This window comes from Chiloscyllium plagiosum, unplaced genomic scaffold, assembly GCF_037043375.1.
Source record: "Chiloscyllium plagiosum isolate Xiang-an unplaced genomic scaffold, Cpla_swu_hap1 HiC_scaffold_47, whole genome shotgun sequence".
NCBI classification, from domain to species: domain Eukaryota; kingdom Metazoa; phylum Chordata; class Chondrichthyes; order Orectolobiformes; family Hemiscylliidae; genus Chiloscyllium; species Chiloscyllium plagiosum.
This window is the reverse complement of record NW_028270185.1, coordinates 2,721,670-2,744,338: the sequence shown is the minus strand read 5'-3', so window position 1 is coordinate 2,744,338 and position 22,669 is coordinate 2,721,670. Positions and strand designations below refer to the sequence as shown.

The 22,669-nt window shown below is 40.1% G+C and overlaps 1 protein-coding gene across 3 annotated transcripts in view; it reads right to left on the bottom strand.

Moving 5' to 3' along the window:
- The window catches only part of samd4b (sterile alpha motif domain containing 4B), an 89,714-nt gene continuing 67,045 nt past the window's right edge, over positions 1 to 22,669 (bottom strand). For all 3 annotated transcript variants that reach the window (XM_043680711.2, XM_087984045.1, XM_043680712.2), the window contains 6 exons: positions 21,752 to 21,837; positions 18,759 to 18,874; positions 14,571 to 14,772; positions 11,926 to 12,052; positions 9,296 to 9,379; positions 1 to 6,190 (listed from right to left, as the gene is read on the bottom strand). In XM_043680711.2, the coding sequence (XP_043536646.1) occupies positions 6,162 to 6,190; positions 9,296 to 9,379; positions 11,926 to 12,052; positions 14,571 to 14,772; positions 18,759 to 18,874; positions 21,752 to 21,837 (644 nt within the window). In that variant the 3' untranslated portion in view covers positions 1 to 6,161. The remainder of the gene's footprint in view (positions 6,191 to 9,295; positions 9,380 to 11,925; positions 12,053 to 14,570; positions 14,773 to 18,758; positions 18,875 to 21,751; positions 21,838 to 22,669) is intronic.

Genomic DNA, 22,669 nt, shown 5'->3' with positions numbered 1-22,669 from the left:
TAACTTAACTTGTGTTTTAAACATGTATCGTAGCTTGTACAAGAGGGGTGGGGGGGGAAGCGAACCTTCAAACACAATGCTTTAAATGACTTTGGTTTAGATCCCATTCCAGTTTGATCCATTCCAGACCTTAGTTAGTTCCTTACAGTTCATGTCTGTATTAACAAACCATCCTATATTACACTTTACTTCAGAGGCATGGATCATCATAACCTTGTTACACAAAAGGAACACAGAGCCAGGGCTTTCTTCAATTTGAAGAATTCTGGTTGGGTAATCCCATATAGGGTTCCAGAGCAGATAGTACACTCTTTCCACAACCAACTCCCCCTTCTAGTTCAGCCCAAATTAGTGTCATGTGGAGCTCAGGATTCCAAATTGAACTCACTTATCAAATTAGTCAATTCAAGGGACTTGTCCTTCTTTCCCCTAAGCTTTACAGATAACCATGAATAGAAAAGCTTCAAATTCAACTTCACATTTCAAAGCCAAATCAATGGTGAAGCCTGAAGCCTTAAAATGCTTAATGCCATTGACTGTCCCTCAGTGAGTTTTCAACTATTGTTTCATGAATTGGTTTTAAAAATCAGATTCAATTGCACAAAACCTACATGCTGTGCAGCTCTCTCATGCAGACACATCTTCAATACATAAATGCATGGTGAAAACAAGCTGGGTAGAAGAACTCAGAAAACCATGAATTAAGTCAAATAAAACCTTTGTAATTGTGGGACAAACCCTGCATAGAGATGAACTTTATCTAGTTCCTAGATTTGAAAAAAAAGTAGACGAGACACAGTCTCGCATCAGGGCCTGTAACAAGTTTTATTTTACATGCTCTGAGTCAGTCTGCATTTTTATAAATGAATATTACCTATTAATGGGTCAGTTAAATAGTGTAATTGCTGCCATAAATTATCCACTCAAGGTCTGGAATGGAAACAGATTGAAGTGGCCGTTCATTTCTTTTGTCAATTTACCCAGATGGTGGTGCAATACATACCTCACATAAACACTCAACACTCACAAAATACACAAGGCTGCATCATACAGTGGGCAGATGTCTGAATAGGAACTGGGTTGAGCCTTACAGGGGAGCCTGCCCCTCTATACCCAGTTCAAGCCTCTAATTTCAAGTGTTATTCTAAAACAGGAAATTGTTGCTATGGCAATGCCCTGGGCAGCTGTACAACTGTTGATACCAAAAAAGAAATCTCTTAAACAGACCAATACACTCAAGGGTGGTAAAGTGGGATATTTATAAAACCCTAATCTCGTTTTACTTGGTCTAAAGGAAAGGACAAGGGAAGATTCCTTAAATGGCTTGACATTAAACGACTGCCTTGTTGCACTGGCTGAATACAAAAAGACACAGCAAATTGAAACTTCTGCAGAACTGCATTCAGAAGATGCTCAGTGTGAGATTTACCAGACTGCTGTGAAAGGCATACTTATGAGTTACGATCTGCATTTTTAATTTAAATCAAGTTGAAATTGTACTGTGAATAACAGAAATGATTCAAAATTATTTTAAAACAGGAATTGTTCTCAGGAAAGTAATCAATTGTTCATTAGGCCCCAATGTTTAAAACTAGTAAATGTTTTGCTTTTAAAAAATTCTAATGGAACAGCGATGCAGAACGTTTATGCATTCTGCAGTCTTTCATGGCTGGGGTGGAGTGAAAAGAAAGGACAGGGTGAGTTACTTACTAGCATGTCTTCTGACATTCCAGCTACATGCACTACATACAAAGTTCCCCTTTCCCTTCCCCTCACTACCTGGGCTGCTGCGAAAAAAAGACTTCTCCAGGAAGGGGAAAAATATTTAAACATTCAACTCATCTGGACTTAAGTCCCTGCAGCACTTGCAACATTGATACCAATCAATAGTCTGAAAATCCATTAACTCTAATAGACTAAATGTATATTTAACAGAAGATTCATAAGAACTTACACAATGACTTTTGGGACATATCTACATTTTTATGTCATTTAATTTTAGCAAAAAATGATGGATAATGTAGCTCGTGACATTGTTCTCCACTTAGTCATAAGTCAGCCTTTTACCAACACTACAGAAATATCCTTTAGGGAGTGAACTTTGCAATCTCACCATGCATTAGTGGCAGGGCTCCAAATGGTTTCAGAGTTCAGTTGAATAGGAAGAGGGACAGAATTGGGTTGGGGCTTAGAAAATATTTAAAAAATGACAACTCAAAAGGGCCAAGTATTAGACTGCTTCACTGCATTTGCACAAGTACAATCTGGGGCTGAGGCAGGGGTGCACATTCCAGCTAATTGAGAAGCAAACAGCTTTAAAAGGGAAGAGATTATAAAAAAGTTTACTATATAACAGTGCCTCCTACCTAGATGGCATAACAATTTATCTATCATCTCTACACAGAGTTTGGAAAATAACCATATTCTGGAGACTCCATATTGGTCTCTCATCACCACACTTTGCACCCAACTTTGTAAAGGTTGATGGAAGTTGAATATTCAAGCCCGACTTAAATTTATCAGATTGTTTTTTTAAAAAAAAGTGTAGATGGTGACAAGTCTTGGTTTTCCACAGACAATTTAGCACCCATGACACCAAGCAACATAAACAGATGGCAATTTCAGTGCTTAGCTGCAGCCATAAACTGTTTTTAGAGACAGTATATGAAACTGTAGCCTCTGAAAGGGCCAGGGAACCCTTGCAAGCAAAAACAAAGTCAGTCTCCCCACAGCTCAGCAACAGAAATGGCCAGCACATTGAGAAAAGTGCAATAATGAACCATGTTCTGCAGCAGTGTTCAAACAAGTGATGCAAAACACATCCAGGGACATCATTTTATGAATTTTAAAACTATAAACTATAAGGGACAGGTTGCTGTACTTCAAAAGCAAAAATGATAAAGGAGTTAGGAATATTAACCCTTGCATTCTGAAGGCACATAAGGAGCAGGAAACTGTATCATGTATTTTGGAATGGAAAGAAAAGACCACCCTCATTTTAACTTCCCTTCAGAGCCTGGATAAATCTCACACAGATTTAAATGCGAGCAGTTAGGCCAATCAGCCAACTTGGCATACAAGGCACCCAGTTTTAGAACGTACCCATGGCTTTTGTATAAATCTTTTTAAAAAAAGAATATCTTTCCTGCAGCTGCAAGGTAGGAGTTGTAAAAGTAAATTTCATGCAGAAGTTGCAAAAATCATGGGCACAAATCTCAACAGGGATTTCTAATTCTGTGTATAATAACATGCTGTACAAATTATTTTCCAGTTGGATCCTGTGGAAAGTACTTCTCAGGTACTTGCCTCTATCTTCTTCTATCTTGCCACTAGAATTTGGGTTTTCATGTTCTCAGAATAGGGAATTAGGTGACTAGGAAAGGTTCACTTCCATTCTTTTCATGAACAGGATGATCAACTGCCTTATACCCCTGCTTTAATTAGGGCAGCCATTCAGCATCTGTACTGAGAAATGGACAAAAAAATTGTGCAAAAAGGAAGTGAATTTATGAGTACAGGTGATTCCTTGCATGGGACAATCAAATTCTTTGTTCTTTTAGAGTCTGCTCTGGGAGTGGGCACTGGTTTTCCTACCCCTGTACTCGCCTCTTCAAGACGATGGCAGCTGGAACAGCACTGAGGCAAGTTGAGAACATGTCTATTGGTCAGTGCGACAGGATCATTATGATATCCAAAGTCATTTAAAGTCATGCATGTGTTGTGCATGTCCCCCTCCTAAAATGTAAACACATAAAACTTCTTTGCTGAAGCCACAAGACTCCAAAAACAAAATGTGATTCATATAAACAGACCCTTATATAACTGATACCCTTTTGAGAATTAATCTCACTTTTCCATACATACATTTACTATATACATGAAACCTTCCTTCTTTGAACATACACATCCCCTCCCCCCTCCCATTCGGTGCCTCATGCTAGAAAATTATGACCTATGAATTCTCTTTAAATGCAACTGTAAGCGATCAGGGAGGGTTACACAAATACACATCTCCCTAACTTCTCGCTTCTTTTGTTAAGTTTTTCAAAAAAATAAGGTTACCTTTCTTGCATCATTACAAGAAGAAATATTGTGTTCTGAACACACCACATTACAAAAATGCAGAAAAAGAGTTTTTTGCTGTCAATATTGCATTTGGACGAATGAAGAAAGAGACTGTTTCTTTTCCACCCCCAAACACGTGTCTCCAATTGGAGGCAGGAGATTGTTCTTTGCGCAATTTGCCTGCATTTATAAGTTTACATATTCCCTGTCAAATGAAAGCAACATGAAATGCAAACATGCTTGAAAAAGTCAAACATCAGTGTCTCACCATTTGGCTACAAAAGATTTCTGTTCATGGGCAGCACGAACAACCAAAAAAACAGAATTATCAGTACAAAGTCTTAGTGAGAATGTCTGATCTCTCAGATTTATTTGGTGTTAAATTCCTGCCATGTCACTGATCAGGAATAAAACTGGAGTGCCCTGCAGCAAAACTAGATTCATAAACTCTTCTCCCCTGCCCCTCCCACCAACTCATTTGTTGGTCTAGATTTTGCCAATTTGGCAAAATTCATGTTAGACGTAAAGCATCAGGACAGACCCTGAATTCCATCCGAAGACACTGAGCAGAACTTGCTGAAATGGGTGAGTTACAGGTTTAATCCCAGAATTTCTGCAGCAAGATTCTCAACTGTTCTGGTACAAGACTAAACTTTTTTTTTCGCTATGTTCTACTCTGGGTTCATAAGCTCACAGTGATGAAGGTGGACATTATAGTGGAAGAGGTTGAGGGAAGGGCCAATTTCCATTTTATTTTTCAGGGGTCAGGGAAATCAGATCCTAATTTTTAATAGACAGGATCCAATATCAAAGACATTCCCTTAGTTTAAGCAGGCTAAGCATTGGAAATGCCAGCTCCTAGAGGGTATTTTAGACAGTCTGTTTGCTCACAGGTGTTGCTTCAACAAAACTTTAAGGTCTTTTATTTCTTTGAAGTTTCTCTAAATCCATACAAGAGGAGTAATCCCACTGGAAGAGCCAACTGCCATTTTGAACTCCTCCTGCCACCTCAAACACTTCAACCCATTGTCAGTGTTCTGGAAGTCAGTGTGATCACATTGCTCCAAATTACCAAAATAGAGTTGATATCCATGAAATTCCAAAACAAACAAAAAAGAAATTACCCACAGCCTAAGTGAAAGGCATCAAGACTCCTTCAAGAACCCTGATAAGTTTGAAAAAAGGGTGGGAGTAGGGGAACTTCATTGTGAAATGCCTCCTACAATACATCAATATTTATGAAACCAAACTATATCAACCATGAAGGGAGAACAAAGCGACAAGGGAGAGAATTCAATCAAAACTGCGCTATGCAGTAGCTGTTCACAGATCTATTTCTGCTATCAATACAAGCACAAATATGCAGATGAATATTAGCAACACTATAACATCAGATAAAAAAGGTCAATTGTTTCCTCATTTTATTCACCACAGTGATTAATCCTCCTTGCAGCCGCTTAACTGAAGGCAGCTAGAGCACACTGGATAATGATTTTTGTTTTTAAAAGTAATGTGGGCTTCAGAACAGAATACCTCTTTTACATATTCTAAAACTTTAATGGTTAAGTTGTATGCATCACTGACAGTTGACCAGAGGCTTTAGGTTAAATTAGTGATAGACAGATGCAAAAGCCAGACCTGTACGACTGCCTAGTACTGTCAACACTGGGTACCAGACCTACATGACAGCACAGCATGTACAAGTTTCTGTTAAGACAATTGTAATATCAACCAAGAGTTCCCGTCTCCGTTCTTCCTGTCATGAGCACTGCTCACCACCTTACACTGTCAATCACTAATTTCATTGTAATTCCCAGTTTTATTTAAATTAAAATTTGAACTATATGATTTATTTGTACCGGTTCAGAACCTTTTACCAGTTGGGTACTGAAAAAACAAAACACTTTAAAACAAAAATATACTGGAAAATGGACCGGAAGTAGTTTGGTAATCGGTCTATTTTCCCGAAGGTTAAATAAAGATCAGCGAAGATATACATTTTAAGGTGTAGTGACCCTCAAACTTCAGTGGCATTTCCTGCAGCTGCTGTGTAATGTCAGTCTCTCATTAAGTGTTCACAAGCTAAGTACAGCGTACTAAATAGTTGATGTCTTGTCCACTCCATCTGTCAAAATAAAAAATAAAATCGTTTTAATGAAGCATCAGCCAAGGGTATTGCCATAATCTCCTCTTCAGATTTTCACTCTTTCTGCTACACATCAAATACACAACTAGCACATTTAATAGTTTGCTTTCCCGATATGTTGAAATCCAGGCTCAATGCATCACTTCCCATAATAAGACTCCTCTAATGAAATTTGTGTTACTTGGTCTGTCCTCCACCTTATAACATTTTACCCATGCACTTCCAGGTTAGTGAACAATACCACCCTTTTCAATCTTGATGTCTAGCTCTTTACTAAAATTCTAAGAAAAGTCTTAACTTACAACTGCGACAGCTTGAATTATGACTGAACAAAGCATGCAAGTATTGTGCAATTTAACATTCATAATAAAGTTTCATAAATCAACCATGAGAAACATTAATCGGTTTAATGTTGTATAACTAAGGTAAAATCATATTTCTAACATCAAGACAAAGAGAATGTGAAAAAGTTTAATAAAGAACAGTGACCCTTTACTGGGGAAAGGAGGACTATAGTTGCAGTAGCAGTCTTAGTTCTCCAGTGGTACTTGACTTACCACATTCACTGCTGCTGTGGTACAAATTACTGGATCTCAATAGCACAGCAACCATTACAAATATATTATTTATATTTGGTTCCTGACTGACTGTGCACCAGTTCTAGAGCCAAACACTGATAGGACTTAAACATAAAAGCAGGGATGTACTTCTGAGGCTCTATAAGGCTCTGGTCAGGTCACATTTGGAGTATTGTTCGCAGTCTTGGGCCCCCATACCGCAGAAGGGATGCGCAGGCCCTGGAGCGTGTTCAGAGGAGATTCACGAAAATGGTTCCAGGAATGAACAGCTTACCATATATAAGGAACATTTGAGAATTCTGGATCTATACTCTATGGAGTTTAGAAGAACGAGGGGAGAATCTAATTGAAACTTACAGAATACCTGGACACAGTGGACTTTGAGGAGATGTTTCCATTGGTAAGAGAAGAGGATCAGAGGACACAGCCTTAGAGCAAACGGAAGACCTTTTAGAACAGAGGCAAGGAGAAACTTCCTCAGCCAGAGAGTGGTGAAGCTATGGAATTCACTGACCCAGAACGCTGGGGAGGTCAGGTCATGAAGTATATTTAAGATGGAGACAGATAGGTTCTTGATTGCAAAGGGGATCAAGGGTTATGGGGGGAAAAGTGGAAGAATGGGGTTGAGAAACTTATCAGCCATGATTGAATAGCGGAACAGACTCCATGGGCTGAATGGCCTAATTTCTGCTCCTATGTCTTATGGTTTTGGATAGATAAGAACTGAAAATGCTGCAATTTCTTGGCTGTATTGTGTTGAGACAGAGATAATGTTTCAGGTTGATAAGTTTTATCAGAATTGAAAGGAGGTAGAAATTTAATACATTTTAATCAAATGAAATGGAAAAGGGTGAAGAAAAGTACAAAAAAGTATGGGTGTGCTGGGTTGGGAGAAGGGAAAGATTAAATGAAAATGGATGAAATGGAAATGGGGAGTCAATGGCCTAGTAGTATTATTGATAGACTCTTTAACCAGGAACTCAGCAAATGTTCTGGGAACCTGGGTTCAATTAAAAATAATCTGGAATTAAGAATCTATGGATGACCATGAAGCAATTAGTTATTGGTGGAATAACCCATCTGGCTCACAAATGTCCTTCAGGGAAGGAAATCTGCCTCTTCACTTGGTCTGGCCCACATGTGACTCTATAACCTCAGCAAGATGGTCAAATCTCAACTGTCCTTCGAAATGGTCCAGCAAGCTACTCCGTTCAAGGGTAGCTAGGGACAGGCAATAAAAGCTGGCTAGTCAACGATGCCCACATGCCACAAGTGAATTTTAAAAAGGGAAAAAAGGATTGATGGTGCATGACCAAAAGAGAGGGAAAAAGAAATACAATTCTAGAAGAGGTGTGATTGGCAGATGAAGAGCTGTCATCTAAAAGCAACAGCAAGAGGAAAACAAAATTAGAGCAAAAAACTGCAAAAACAATGTTTCTTTTGGTAGTAGGGGAAGAGGGGATGGCAGAAGTCATAGTCATGGTCTGAATTGTTGATGTTGAGTCAGGAATTTAGTAAAGCATCCAATTGCAAGATAAAGTGCTTCTAAGCTTCACTGGTAAACTGCAGGAGATGGGGGATGGAAAGGTCAGCATGAGGGCAAAGATAAGAATTGAAAAGGCACAAGATCGAAGCTCAGGTTTACACCGAAACAGGAGAAATCTACATTTGGTCTCTCCACTACACAGCAAATGCACTGTGTGTATAGTATAAACTCAAAGTACACATACGTTATTGTTTCACCTGGAAAATGTGTTTGAGGCCTTGGATGGCATGTGGTTGAATAGAAAGATGACAAGGTGAGTGTGTCGGAGTAAATGGAGGAATGAAGCATGGTGTCACAGAGGGATAGGCCACTTCAGAATGCTGAAAGGGGAAGACAGGAAATGTGTTTGGTGCTGACATTACACAGGAGTCGGCAGAGGGGACAAGAGGAGATGCAATTGATATCATCAGGTAGAATGCAATCCAAACTGGAAAGGAAGATCTATGGAATATGGAGGTTGGCAGGATGGAAGGAAAGAACAAAGGGAACTATTGTGGGAACTGATGATATGAAAGCAGGTACTGGAAAATGGGGTGGACCCAGTTAAACACCTAACCAAGCACAGTGAGAGGGCAGAAATCCTTGAGGACAAAAGGAACTTGTCAGAAACACTGTAGAAACTGGGAGTGTTAACAGGAAACCAAATGCAAAGAATTCTAGTTGAGCCAGTGTATATCGTGCATATTTGGGGATAGCATTTGCCTGGAAAAGGAGGCAGAAAAGTCAAGGAAAGGAAGGAAGAAGTTGGTGATGGACTGTGAGGGAGAGGAAACTGGAATAATAATTGATTAAATGCTCCATTTCAGGGTGAGCACAGGAAATGGCAGGCACTACAGCCTCCTGTACATTAATAATTTTAAGAAACTATACTGATTAGGACTGAAACAAGGAATATTCCACATAACCCACAAAAAGACAAGTATAGCTAGGACTTGAATTCCACTGAAACCCTTCACTTACCTCCTAAGGCGTGCTCGGTCATACTGAGACACAGAGATTCTAGTCTGGTATTAATCTCAGGTTCTGTTACTGGCACTTGGCATTCTGTAAAAACATCACAAATCTTCAGTAAAATTTCAATTTGGCCATGCAACAGAATGCCACTTCTTTCTCTGCAGGGTTTCTTCTGCGTTCCACAATTTCTCCTCTTTTGGAGAAAGATGCTTGGAGACAATAACATCTGCTGCCACAGGCATTCTCAGCACTTGAATATTCATTTGTTGAGCTGAATATAATGGCCACATGCCCAGCAGCTGGAAAACAACCTGCTTTGCCTTTAGGGCTTCCAAAACCCACCTTTACTGGGTGGCCTCCTTATGTAGCATATAGACTCCCCTACAATTGGTATGAGACCTTTAAGTGACTGATTGAGGTTTGGAGTGGGGGTGGGAAGATCATTTGATTCCAGACCGCCCAGCACACTCAAAGTAAGAACCATACTTTGCCCTGTGAGAGAGAATGTTAACAGCATTAGCAAGCCTCTCAATAATACTGGTCACTAATGAGAAGTCTGATCATGTTCTCATCCATTAGAAAGCCCACATCTGCAGACAATGGGAGTAAGTGGACCTTAATTAAGAGCAGGAATCATCATTAGCTTCTCTCCTCTTACTACCCTCTCCCCATAATCAAGTTTAAGGCTCAAGATTAATTCTAATAGTTCAACTTGAATCACAAAATAATACAGCATAGGAGGCCATTTGGCCCATTATGCCTGTACTCATTTTTAACAGAGCTACACCGTTAGTTCATTTCTTTTAGCCCTGTAAATCTTCCTGTATAGGGTGAACTTTCTCAGCACCGATCGGAGAATTTCTGATCTCAGTGTCTCAAGACCACAATGTGCAAAACATTTGTTTACTATACAGCCAGACTGGAGGGCAGGATGGGAAAGCTCTCTGCATTTTAAACTGACCAAGGATGACTAAGTGGTCTGTTTAAAAATGTTCTTAGGGATCCTCAAGTTTCCTCCAAATTATCGATCAAAATAGCAACCAAAATAGCAACTATTATAGACCAGTTAGTCTGACCTCAGTGGTGGGAAAAATTTTGGCGTCAATTATAAAGGACGAAGTTACGACACATCTGGATAGCAGTAACAGGATAGGTCAGAGTCAGCATGGATTTATGAAGGGGAAATCATGCTTGACTAATCTTCTAGAGTTTTTTGAGGATGTAACTCTGAAGATGGACAAGGGAGATCCAGTGGATGTAGCATACCTGAACTTTCAAAAAGCCTTTGATAAAGTCCCACGTAGGAGGTTAGTGAGCAAAATTAGGGCACATGGTATTAGGGGCAATATACTGACATGGATTGAAAATTGGTTGGCTGACAGGAAACAAAAAATAGTGATAAACGGCTCCCTTTCTGAATGGCAGGCAGGGACCAGTGTTGTGCCACAGGGATCGGTGCTGGGACCGCAGCTTTTTACAATGTACATTAATGATATAGATGAGGGTATTAAAAGTAATATTAGCAAATTTGCTGATGACACAAAGCTGGGTGGCAAGGTGAAACGCGAGAAGGATGTTAGGAGAATAGGGTGACATGGACAGATGCATGGCAGATGCAGTTTAATGTGGATAAATGTGTGGTTATCCACTTTGGTGGCAAGAACATGAAGGCAGATCACTACCTAAATGGAGTCAAGTTAGGTAAAGGGGCAGTACAACGAGATCTAGGTGTTCTTGTACATCAGTCAATGAAAGCAAGCATGCAGGTACAGCAGGCAGTGAAGGCAGGCTAATAGCATGCTGGCCTTCATAACGAGAGGAATTGAGTACAGAAGCAAAGAGGTCCTTCTGGAGCTGTACATGGCCCTGGTGAGATCGCACCTGGAATATTGTGCGCAGTTTTGGTCTCGAAATTTGAGGAAAGACATTCTGGCTACTGAGGGAGTGCAGTGTAGGTTCACGAGGTCAATTCCCGGAATGGCAGGATTATCTTATGCTGAAAGATTGGAGCGACTGGGCTTGTATACGCTTGAGTTTAGAAGGTTGAGAGGGGATCTGATTGAGATGTATAAGATTATTAAAGGATTGGACACTCTGGAGGCAGGAAGCATGATTCCGCTGATGGGTGAATCCCGAACCAGAGGACAGTTTAAAAATAAGGGGTAGGCCACTTACAACTGAGATGAGGAGAAACTTCTGCACCCAGAGAGTGGTGTGTGTATGGAATGCTCTGCCCCAGAAGGCTGTGGAGGCCAAGTCTCTGGATGCTTTCAAGAAAGAGTTGGATAGAGCTCTTAAGGATAGTGGAATCAAGGGTTATGGGGATAAGGCAGGAACAGGATCAGCCATGATCATAATGAATGGTGGTGCTGGCTCGAAGGGCAGAATGGCCTATTCCTGCACCTATCGTCTATTGTACTTCAACTGGTCAAGTCAGAAACAAGCAGTGGGGGAAGATTTATAAAACTTGTCTTATAAACAAACTGCATCTCATTATTTTCACAAAGACACTTCCCATGCTGAAGGTGGAATTGACAGAGGTAAAACATGCTGCGCTTTTCCAGCAACACATTTTCAGCTCTGATCTCCAGCATCTGCAGACCTCACTTTCTCCTCAGAGATAAAACATAACAAACCTGGCTGCTGGAACATCAGGATGGCCTGTGGGGAGGTATGCACAGGTAGTGAGTATGTCCGTTGCACAGAACTGCGACTTTGACTTGGCATGCTATTACTGCCACCTGGGTTCGCAAACCATAGGTTCTGCAGGAATAAAAAAAAATATAATGCAGTACCTGGATGACGACATCTGGATTTATTTTCCTCATTTTAATAAAAGAGAAATTACTAATCAAGAAAGCCCATTTTCGAACATCCACAAATGATCATGAGAATCAAACTGTTAATAAGAACTTGGTGATTGTCGCCTCATCCCTCTTTACTTATGGTGCCACTTGCTGGATTGTAGTTCCACCTGCACTGTCAGCTCTTTGTCACTTCATTCAAGTAATAATTTCCTCATGCAAGATGAGGCCGTTGGCCTTGGCAGACAAACAGATTGGCCAAGGAAGAAACAGGATCATTCCATAATGTCCACATTTATGAATACATGAACTAGGAACAGAAGTAGGCAACTTGAGCTTGCTCTGCCATTCAGTAAGATCATGTTTCAAATTCCACATTTCAATCTGTCCCTGATAGCCTTAGATTCTTGTCAAGTAGAGGAATCTATCTCCACTGTAGAATATTCAATGATCCTGCCTCCTCAGGCAGAGTGTTCCAAAATCTCTCAACCCTGAGAAGAGAAAGAAAATCCAGGCGGATTTGCTGAATGCTGATTAGGGCAGAAAGCCTCCTTTCATAACCTAAGAGCACAGAGATCGCCAGTGAGGATGTGGTATCCAAGTATGGTTATAATAATGCACTAATGACTTGGAGACAAGTTCAAATATCAACATGGTGGCTAAGAAATTTAAAATTTTTGGTTGACTAAACAAATCTAGAATGGGTTAATGAATCTTTTGTTAAAATAACCCCTCAATTTCTGAATACTCTCTCCAGGTCCACAGCCATGTGGGTTAAACTCTCAACTATCATTTAAAATGAGGCAAAAAAAGCTGCTCAGGTGCACTGGTGTGGACAATAAATTCTGGACTTGCCAGTGATGCCTGCATCCCTCAACAGGAAGTTATGCTAGAACTGGATTTGACTTTCACCCACTGCTCTGCCCTTACACGTGATTTAAATGCTCAGCACTTGGAAAACAGAGGGAGGATCTGACATAATTAACATGGATTCATGAAAGGGTAGTCTTGCTTAACCAATCTATTGGAATTTTGAGGATTTAACTGACACAGCTGATAAGGGAGAACAAGTGGATGTGGTTTACTTTGACTTCCAGAAGGCTTTCATTAAAGTCTCACATAAGAAATTAGCATGCAAAATGAAAGCACATGGGATGGGGTAATGGTGTACTGACATGGATAGAGAACTGGTTGGCAGAAAGGTAATGAATAAGGTCTTTAGAGTGTGGTAGACCAACAACTAATGGGATATTACTGGGATCAATACTTGGACCACAGCTGTTCACAATACATATTAATGATTTAGGTGAGGGGACTAAATGTAATATCATAGTCTAAGGTGAGCTATTTAGGACTGAGATAAGGAGAAATGTCTTCATTCAGTTGTGAGCCTTTGGAACGTCTGCCATAAAAACAGTTGAGGCCAAAACACTGAATGTTTCCAAGAAGGAGATACAGTTCTTGAGACTAAAGGCGTCAAAGGGTATGGGGAGAAAAAAAAAGGAACAGGGTACTGAGTTGGATGATCAGTCATGATGATATTGAATGTCAGAGCACGCTAAAGGACGAATGGCTGACTCCTGCTCCCATTTTTTATGTTGCTATGTTCGCATCCTCATTCTAAAAGAGATACGTGATGAAAGTCCCAGTTTTTAAAAATTTGTTTAATTTTAAACTTCCTACAATTTCATCCTGAGGTGGCACAACGGAAGACACCAACATCCAATTTCATGGTAATAACTTTACAGGTTCATACAACCTTTCATCATCCATAAACACAGCTCAAAGCATGAAAAGCCACAGTAACAACCCTCATTTTCTTGGGGTCATCTGCATTAGGAGAGTAAAATTGTGACAGGAAGCAGGTGGAAATGCAAGGTGCCAAATAAAGAAGAAACTGGGCAAAGAGTTACAGAAAGCAGGTGTACAATGGCTGAACAAAAAGAGGAGCAAGGCTGAAGACACCAAGTCATTGAACACATTACTTAAATTCACATTCTCAGCTCGTCAGCAATACAGGACTTTCAAAGTTAGTTTTTTTTTAAAAGCAGTGCTTATTTTATAGATACTTGTTTTTTCCGTCCAGGACATTGAACACTAGGAGAAGGATTTTCCTTAATTAGATTTTCCTTAATTCACTGGTATGTACATATGGAAAGTTTTATTGTATTTCACATGGTTTATGACAAATCTGGCAAATGGACGAGTAGGGAATGCATTATGAATGAGATGCTGGTAAAAGAATGGTAGTTGATAAAGAATACCAACACATACTACCAACAGCTGCTGCATTCACCATTTTTCTCTAGAGAGATAGCAGACCACTAAATTCTGAATATCATTTATATTTAACACTTGAAAAGATTGCACTCATCGAAGGAATCCACAGCCGATCAGCATCTCTGATTTCCACCAACAAACATTTTAAGTTGCAATCTCGTAGCATAGCCATTTTCCTCAATAGGAACTTTACTAACCTGCCTCCCTTGACTTGTCAATGGATTAAGCGTATGCCTTGGAGAAACACCACCCAGACTAGCAGCTGAAGTGCCAATCAGACCCATGCGGTTTGCAGAAAGACCCCGTGGAGGCACCTGGAATGGCCGTTGGCCTCGCCTGCCTAGTCCGCCAACCACAGAGCCGGCTGTGGGAAGTGAACTCGACTGACTGAAACCCCAGCTGGAAAGGAAAAGAAATTTATGAATTCCAGTATTCACCAAAGAACATGAAATACCAATAATAAATTACTAATAATTTCCCTACTTCCGAAGCAGTGACCCCTCGAGTCAACAGTAAAGTCCAACTAAACCTATTCGACTTATACTGATGAACAAGATGATAAACTCAGGCCAAGTCCAAGACCTTGACTGGATGGAGAAGATCACGCAGCACTACTCTGATGAAGAGCAGGAAAGCTCTCATTAAAGTCCTGTCAAATATTTATCCCTCAACCAATGTCACTAATCAACATTATTTTTGGTGAAATTTTGCCTGCACATAAGTGTCAAATTTCTAGATTACAGAAGTGACTATTAGTTTACTGCCTGTGAAGCACAGTCATCTGATAAATGCGATAGCCAATGCAAGAATATTTTTCTTTCTTATACAGTATCTTCCATTTACAAAGATTGTGTTTTGACAAAAGTATTATGGACAAATGGAGTCTTTAAACATATGTTGTGTGAGAAATCCTATATTTCATAGGAGAGTCTTCCTACTGGATATTATGTATTCCTAAGTTGTGCTTCTATTTCACAATTTCACAGACAGGGCACAACGTTGACATTCTGCATCACACAGTATGGACTGATTTGTTCTGGTTAGGAGTCATTCTACATATATCAAGTTGGCATAGATAAATCTGCTTCAAGTGGCTCACATTGTACATTTTAATTAAAACAAATTGTATGGTAGTGAGTTTAATGTAGTAATTGAAACTCAGGAGTTCTCCTGATGTTGATAAACATCACTTCATTTATTACATCCTTTGTTACTCGTGACCAACAATTATCCTAGTTGTTATATAAATCTTCCATCTTCAGTACCTTGGCAAGCATCAAGAAATGAATGGTGTATGTGTGATGAGGATGCACAGATTTGAAGTCTGACAGTTGATACAGATTCACATATAGTTTTGCAGTGTTCCAATGCAGCTTGATTGTCTTTGAGTACCAGCAGGTTCAGTATTTAAAACCAATATTCAGTAGAATCCACTACAGAACTGAATCGTAGAATCCCGATAATGCGTAAGGAGGCCATTCAGCCCACCATGTCCACACCAACCCTCCAAAAAGCATCCCACCTACACGCAGACCCCCATCCTCGCCCCATAACTCCATATTTACCAGGCTAACCCACCCGGCCTGCACCATCCCTGGACACTATGGACAATATACCCTGACCAATCCTTGCACAGCTTAGGACTGTGGGAGGAAACTGGAGCACCCGGAAGAAACCCACTCAAACGTGTAAACTAGAAGGCTGGAATCGAATCAGGGCCCCTGCTGCTATGAGGCATTAGTGCTAACCACTGTACCACTCCCACGGAGTGAGGAATAACGACATCAATAGATTATGATGGGGATGTTTGAACATGGCTGAATTCTTTTGTTAGGGAGGAAAAGGGAATAGATATACACTCAGATCTGTCAGTGAGATTCCTTCATTGGTGCTGGGAATGGACTATGTGAAGACAATGAATGAAGCAGAGATTGAGACAAGATTAATATGAAGAAATTGGATAACTGGAGTTTGTTGAGAGACACAGAATGTTGAGCAATTGGATATAATGTTGATGGTGATTTTTGGGTACGGGTAGCTTACTAATTAAAGAGAGGGTTTATTGATGCAGCCTAGAAAATATTCTATCTAGATGCATCACAGCTTGATATGGCAACTGCTCTTCCAAAGACCACAGTTACAACAGAAAGTCATGAACACAGCCCAATCCATCACGCAAACCAGCCTGTCATCCATTGACTTAATTTGTGACGATATTGTGGTTTTAAGAGGTGTATTTTCTCCAGGTTTTTAAAAAATAAGTTAGTCGAGCAGTTGAATACACAATTTATTTGGCTTCTTTGTGCACACTAAAGTTTTACAATCAAATTCACTGTGCCAGGTTTATAAGTTACTACAAAAAAAACCATATGAATAAATGGTATAAACTCACTTCCCATTACACCTCTCTAGTTTCCCCATTGTGTATACAGGCCAAATTAATGGTGAATAAATCAGTGTACAGTAACCCATTTTAAAGTAATCTTCTGAAAAATTCAGCATCAGCAAGATGGCATCTGGTGCTCAGCTCTTAAATATGGTCCATGAAACTGCCTCAAATATGCCATTCTGCCAGGATCAGAAATAAAGACCAAAGCAAAGAATTTAAACTAAAAGCACTACAGAAGTCAACAATGACAAATTAAAAGTTTGTGCCAGAACCACAGTTTTAAACATTTTTCTATTCTCCAGTATTGTACAATTTCTTCAACTGGATCAGAGAACTGGAGATTCCTATCACTTCTAGAGTGTCAATGATCAAACTGTGTTACCAGGGGCAAATTAATTCCCAGAACTTTACAATTATTTTACCTGATTATTTCAAATTGCAAATACATATCAATACTTTCTGTAGCACAGAGATGCTTTTCAGCTGAAGGCCTGTGACCAGTGACGTGCCATTAGGATCAGTGCTGGGTCCATTGCTTTGTCATATTTTGATAAAGGATTTGGAGGCGAATATAGGAAGTATGGTTTGTGAGTTTGCAAAACTCACGTATGAGCGCAAAATAGATGGTGCAGTGGACAGTGAAAAAAGGTTATCTCAGAGTTCAATGGGACAAGGAGTGACAGATGGAATTTAATTTAGATAAATGTGAGGAGCTGCATTTTGGTAAGGCAAACCAGGGCAGGATTTGTATCGTAAATGGCAGAATCCTGGTAAGTGTTGCTAAACAAAGAGACCTTGGAGTGCAGGTGCATAGTTCCTTGAAAGTAGTTACAGGTAGACAGGGTGGTGAAGGCAGCGTTAAGCACACTTGCTTTCATTGGTCATAATATTGAGTTAAGGAGTTGGGATGTCAAGTTGTAGAGGGTGCAGAAAAGATTTACAAGGATGTTGCTGGGACTGGACGGTTTGAGCTATAGGGATAGGCTGAATAGGGTGGGGCTTTTATCCCTGAAGAATCAAAGACTGAGGAGTGACCTTCCAGAGTTTTACAAAATCATGATGGGCATTGATTGGGTGAATAGCCAAGGTATTTTTCCTATGGTAGGGGAGTCCAATACTACAGGGTATAGGCTTAAGGTGAAAGGAGGAGAAAGATTTAAAAAGTCGAGGGGTAACTTTTTCACACAATTGTGCACGTATGAAACCAGCTGCTAGAGGAAGTGGAGGACATTACAACATTTAAAAGGCATCTGGATTGGTACATGAATCGGAAGTGTTTAGAGGAATATGGGCCAAACACTGGCAAATGGGAATAGATCAGATTGGGATATCTGGTTGGCACAGATGAGTTGGACCAAAGGGTCTGTTTCTGTGCTGGATCAATCGAATGGTGTGATAATTGCTTATCTCTTTTCATACTGACAACTAATAAAATTCACCAAAAAAAAAGAAGTTGTAAGCTTCTCTCATGTTGCACAACACCCAAAGTCTGCACTTTGTACCTTCTAAATTAACATTTGGCAGTTTTGAAAGCTCAAACAGTTTCCCCTTTATTCCCTATCCAACTAGCCCTCAGTGCAGCTCTGTTGCATTTACTTCTCTTATTTACTCTCTATTTTTTCCTCTATTCCTGGAATGAAAGCTGCAAAAGGGAACAAGTGGGAACAGCAAGGGGTAGCACAGTGGAGAGTTGTACCAGTCTGAGACTGAGAGTGCTTACGCACAAGGGAAAACCAAAGTGATCAGGAAGATGTAAATTTGTTGAAATGCAAAGCAGGGCTACAAGAATCTAACATCTAGAATAGCAAACTTAAGAATCTGATGTTTTAATTGAAGACCCTCCATTAGAAGGAAAACCAGTCCATGGGTCTCTTGCAAAGATGTTCCCGATCTTGTGAGCCACACTGTGAACCTTTAATTTCTGATTTGCAGCACAATGAACTGTATACCCCACCAAAATCCACAAACATATGTCATTTTGATGCAGAAAACTCACCTTCTCTGGCGAACGCCTGGCATTTCTAGCAAGGCCTTCCTAGGAAAAGACCTCAGCAGCTTAAACACTTGCTGCTTCCATGAGAATAGTCTTTTCTTCTGTGTTTCAGTAAAAGCCTGTAAAATTACAGTCAGAGTCATAAAGACATACAGTACATCAACAGGCCCTTCGGTCTAAATTGTCTATGCCCACCAGATATCCTAACCTAACCTAGTCCCACCTGCCAGCACTTGGCCATATTCCTCCAAACCCTTCCTACTCATACTCTCATCCAGATGCCTTTTAACTGCTGCAACTGTACCTGCCTCCACTTCCTCTGGCATCTCATTCCATACATTCACCACCCTTTGCATCAAAAAGTTGCCCCTTAGGACATTTATATATCCTTTCCCCCACCCTAAACCTGTGCCCTCTAGTTCTGGACTCCCCCAACCCAGGGAAAAGACTTTCATTATTTATCCTATCCATGCCCCTTACGATTTTATAAACCTCTAAAAGGTCATCCCATAACCTCCGACACTCCAGAGAAAATAGCTCCAGCCTATTCAGCCTCTCCATATAGCTCAAATCCTCCAACCATGGCAACATCCTTGTAAATCTTTTCTGAATGTTTCAAGTTTCACAACATCCTGCCGATAGTAAGACGACCAGAATTGCAAGCAGAATTTCAGAAGTGGCCTAACCAACATCCTGTACAGCCACAACATGACCTCAACTCTTGTACTCAATACTCTGATCAATAAAGGAAAGCATACCAAATGCCTTCTTCACTATCCTATCAACCTGCGACTCTACTTTCAAGGAGCTATGAACCTGCACTACAAGGTCTCTTTGTTCAGCAACACTCCCCAGGACCTTACCATTAAGTGTATAAGTCCTGCTAAGATTTGCTTTTCCAAAATGCAGCACCTCACATCTATCTAAATTAAATCCATCTGCCACTCCTCAGCTCATTCGATCAAAATCCCATTGTATATAAATCATTTATATAAATGACAAAAACGGGTGAACCCAGTACCAATCCTTGTGGCACTCCACTGGTCGCAGGCCTCCAGTCTGAAAAACAACCCTCCATCACCATCTTCTGTCTTCTGCCTTTGAGCTAGTTCTGTATCCAAATGGCTAGTTCTCCTTTATTCCAGGAGATCTAACCTTGCTAACCTGTTTGCCATGGGGACCCTTGTCGAATGCCTTACTGAAGTCCACATAGATCATGTCCACCACTCTGCCCTCATCAATCCTCTTTGTTACTTCTTCAAAAAACTCGATCAAGTTTGAGAGTCATGATTTCCCATGCATAAAGCCATGTTGACTATCCCTAATCAGTCCTTGTCTTTCCAAACACACGGAAATCCCGTCCCTCAGGATTCCCTCCAACAACTTGCCCACCACCGACATCAGGCTCACCAGTCAATAGTTCCTGGCTTTTCCTTAACACCTTTCTTAAACAGTGGTACCATGTTAGCTAACCTCCAGTCTTCCAGCACTTCACCTGTGACTATTGATGATACAAGAAAGGGGCTCAAACACTATTCAAAAGTTGATATAGTTTGAGCAATGTCCACACTCCTGATTTTCACTTAAATAATTTAAGACTCTAGATGCTTAATTCTGTGTGTTCCTTGCATTACGTCAGGACATTTGGAATAGGGCAGTGTTATTGCAAATATACATAATGGAAACCAACCAGTTAAAAAGGGGTCACATTTCTGTGGTAGTGTAGGAACTGTTGCAAGTTTGCACTTTGGTGAATCAGACTGGTCTCCCATCAGTGTTAAGAACCATTCCACAATACTCCCCACTAACCATAAGAAAACCAGTGTCTGTGTCCACATATCTAGCTTACACAGCAACAGGAAGGACCCAGTTAGCTTAGGGTGGGCGGGGAACTATTCCAGAGAGTACTTCCTAAGGTGGGGAGATTTAAAATAAAATCACTTTTATAGAAAAAGGAACAATTAGCATGAAATATATTAAATTCTATACTTCAGAATTTGTAGTTGTAAACATTGCTTGAATTGCTTAATCATACTTGTGTCAGAAAGAGATAAAAGTCAGCTTTTCAGAAAGAAACGCCTGCATTTGCTAAATCATTTTAAAAGGCAGGTGACAACTTGGGCCAACATTCCTGGACTTGTCATAAAGAATCAATTCACCTGGGGTTTTTGTTCCTGATGATTATCTAGTGATTCAATGGCAAGAGACAGTGTGTGGGTACTGGCAAGAATGGAATAAGTTAGCTATGATCCATCCACAGGCTAACCCAATACATACTGAATGGCCAGTTGGGTATGATATTTCAGAATCCTTCGAACCCAGACAGCATACTCTAGCAATCTTAAAGACTGCATGTGTGCTTAGCTCACTGACAGCATTCTCACCTTTCAGTTAGATTGTTATGGCAATACTTTTCAATACAATGCATAATTTCAGGCTGATACATGCAACATTAATAATGAGGCAGTGCTGCTGCATGAAGCATTACAACAAATCCCCACTGACCAGGTCAAGTGGATGCAAAAAGATTAGAATATATTATTCAAAGAAAGCAGCTCTCCTGGTATCTTGGTCAACAACTCCCCTTAATCAAAAACAAATAATTTGGTTATTCATTCTATTGTTGACTTGTGAAATCTCGCTGTGCGCTAGTTGACTGCCATGGACAAAGCAAGAAATTATATTTCAGAAATAATCTATTCGCTGCAAATCACTTTCCAACATTCTGAAGGATATAACAAAAAAACAAGCTCTTTGCTTCTACAATACGAGGTTAACTACAAAATTAAATTAGGATCAATAATCCTTTCTACTTTTCAAATGCTATTGACATCATTGCTATTAGTTTGGACTCAGAAGGGAACATAGGAACTTGAGTTTCTTCATTGTAAAGGGATGTACATTTCAAGGACAGATCATTAGCATACAATGATAACATTTCTCCATCTCATGTCTTTATCACAGGATGGCACTCCTGTTATAACACAAGTACCCACCTCATGAGCCAGGCACTTCTCTAGGAGCTGCAAGTAAGAGCTTATATTTTCTTCATCTGGTCTGGACACCAGCAGCTGAGTGCAAACTATAAAAAACAAAACAGACAAGATGAAATATGTTCCAGATTAAAATGCATGAAAAAAAAACAATATCTGCATTATTTCACCCTCTCTTCTGGAATGCCCACTGTCAGAAACTCTGGTACAGTGCACCAATGCACAGTGGTTCCAGAAAACATAGGATAAGGCTATTATTGAGCAGTCTAAATGACAAGCCAAGTGCACCCCTGAGGAAGCAGTGATTAGCTGCTTAGGTTTTGAAGTCAGCATATTCTCTGAAGAATAAAAAAAGAGAAGTGTTAAGCATTACCACTTGGAGCTCTGGTGAAAGAAGGAGTTGGAGTAGAAGATATAGGCAAGAGTTTTGGTTTCAACACTGAAGAAAGGAGGAGATAAAGCAGTACAACCGATACTATTGAGCCTGTTCATGATTAGGAAATTTGCAGACAAAAATTGATGAGTAGTTGATAGTGAAGAGGATTGCTGTTGATTTCAGGAAGAAGTCAATAGTATAACTGAGTGGGCAGAAACCGAGCAAATGGAATTCAATTTGGCAAAGGGAGATTATGCATTCGGGAAGAGCAAAAACAAAAGAATACTCAGTAAACAGGAAAGCATTGAAAGGGGTAGAGAAAGTAAAAGACCTTTGGGTGCATGTTCATTAGTCCCTGAAGGTGGAAAGAAAGATAAATAAAGAAGGTGTATGGGATGCTTTCCTTCACATGGCAAGGTATTAAATGAAAGAGCAGAGATGCAATGTTGGAGCTAAACACGTTAATGGTTAGGCCACAGGTAGGGTTGTATAGACATTGCAGGAAGGACAGAAATGTTCTGAAGAGGTTACAGAGGAGATTTACA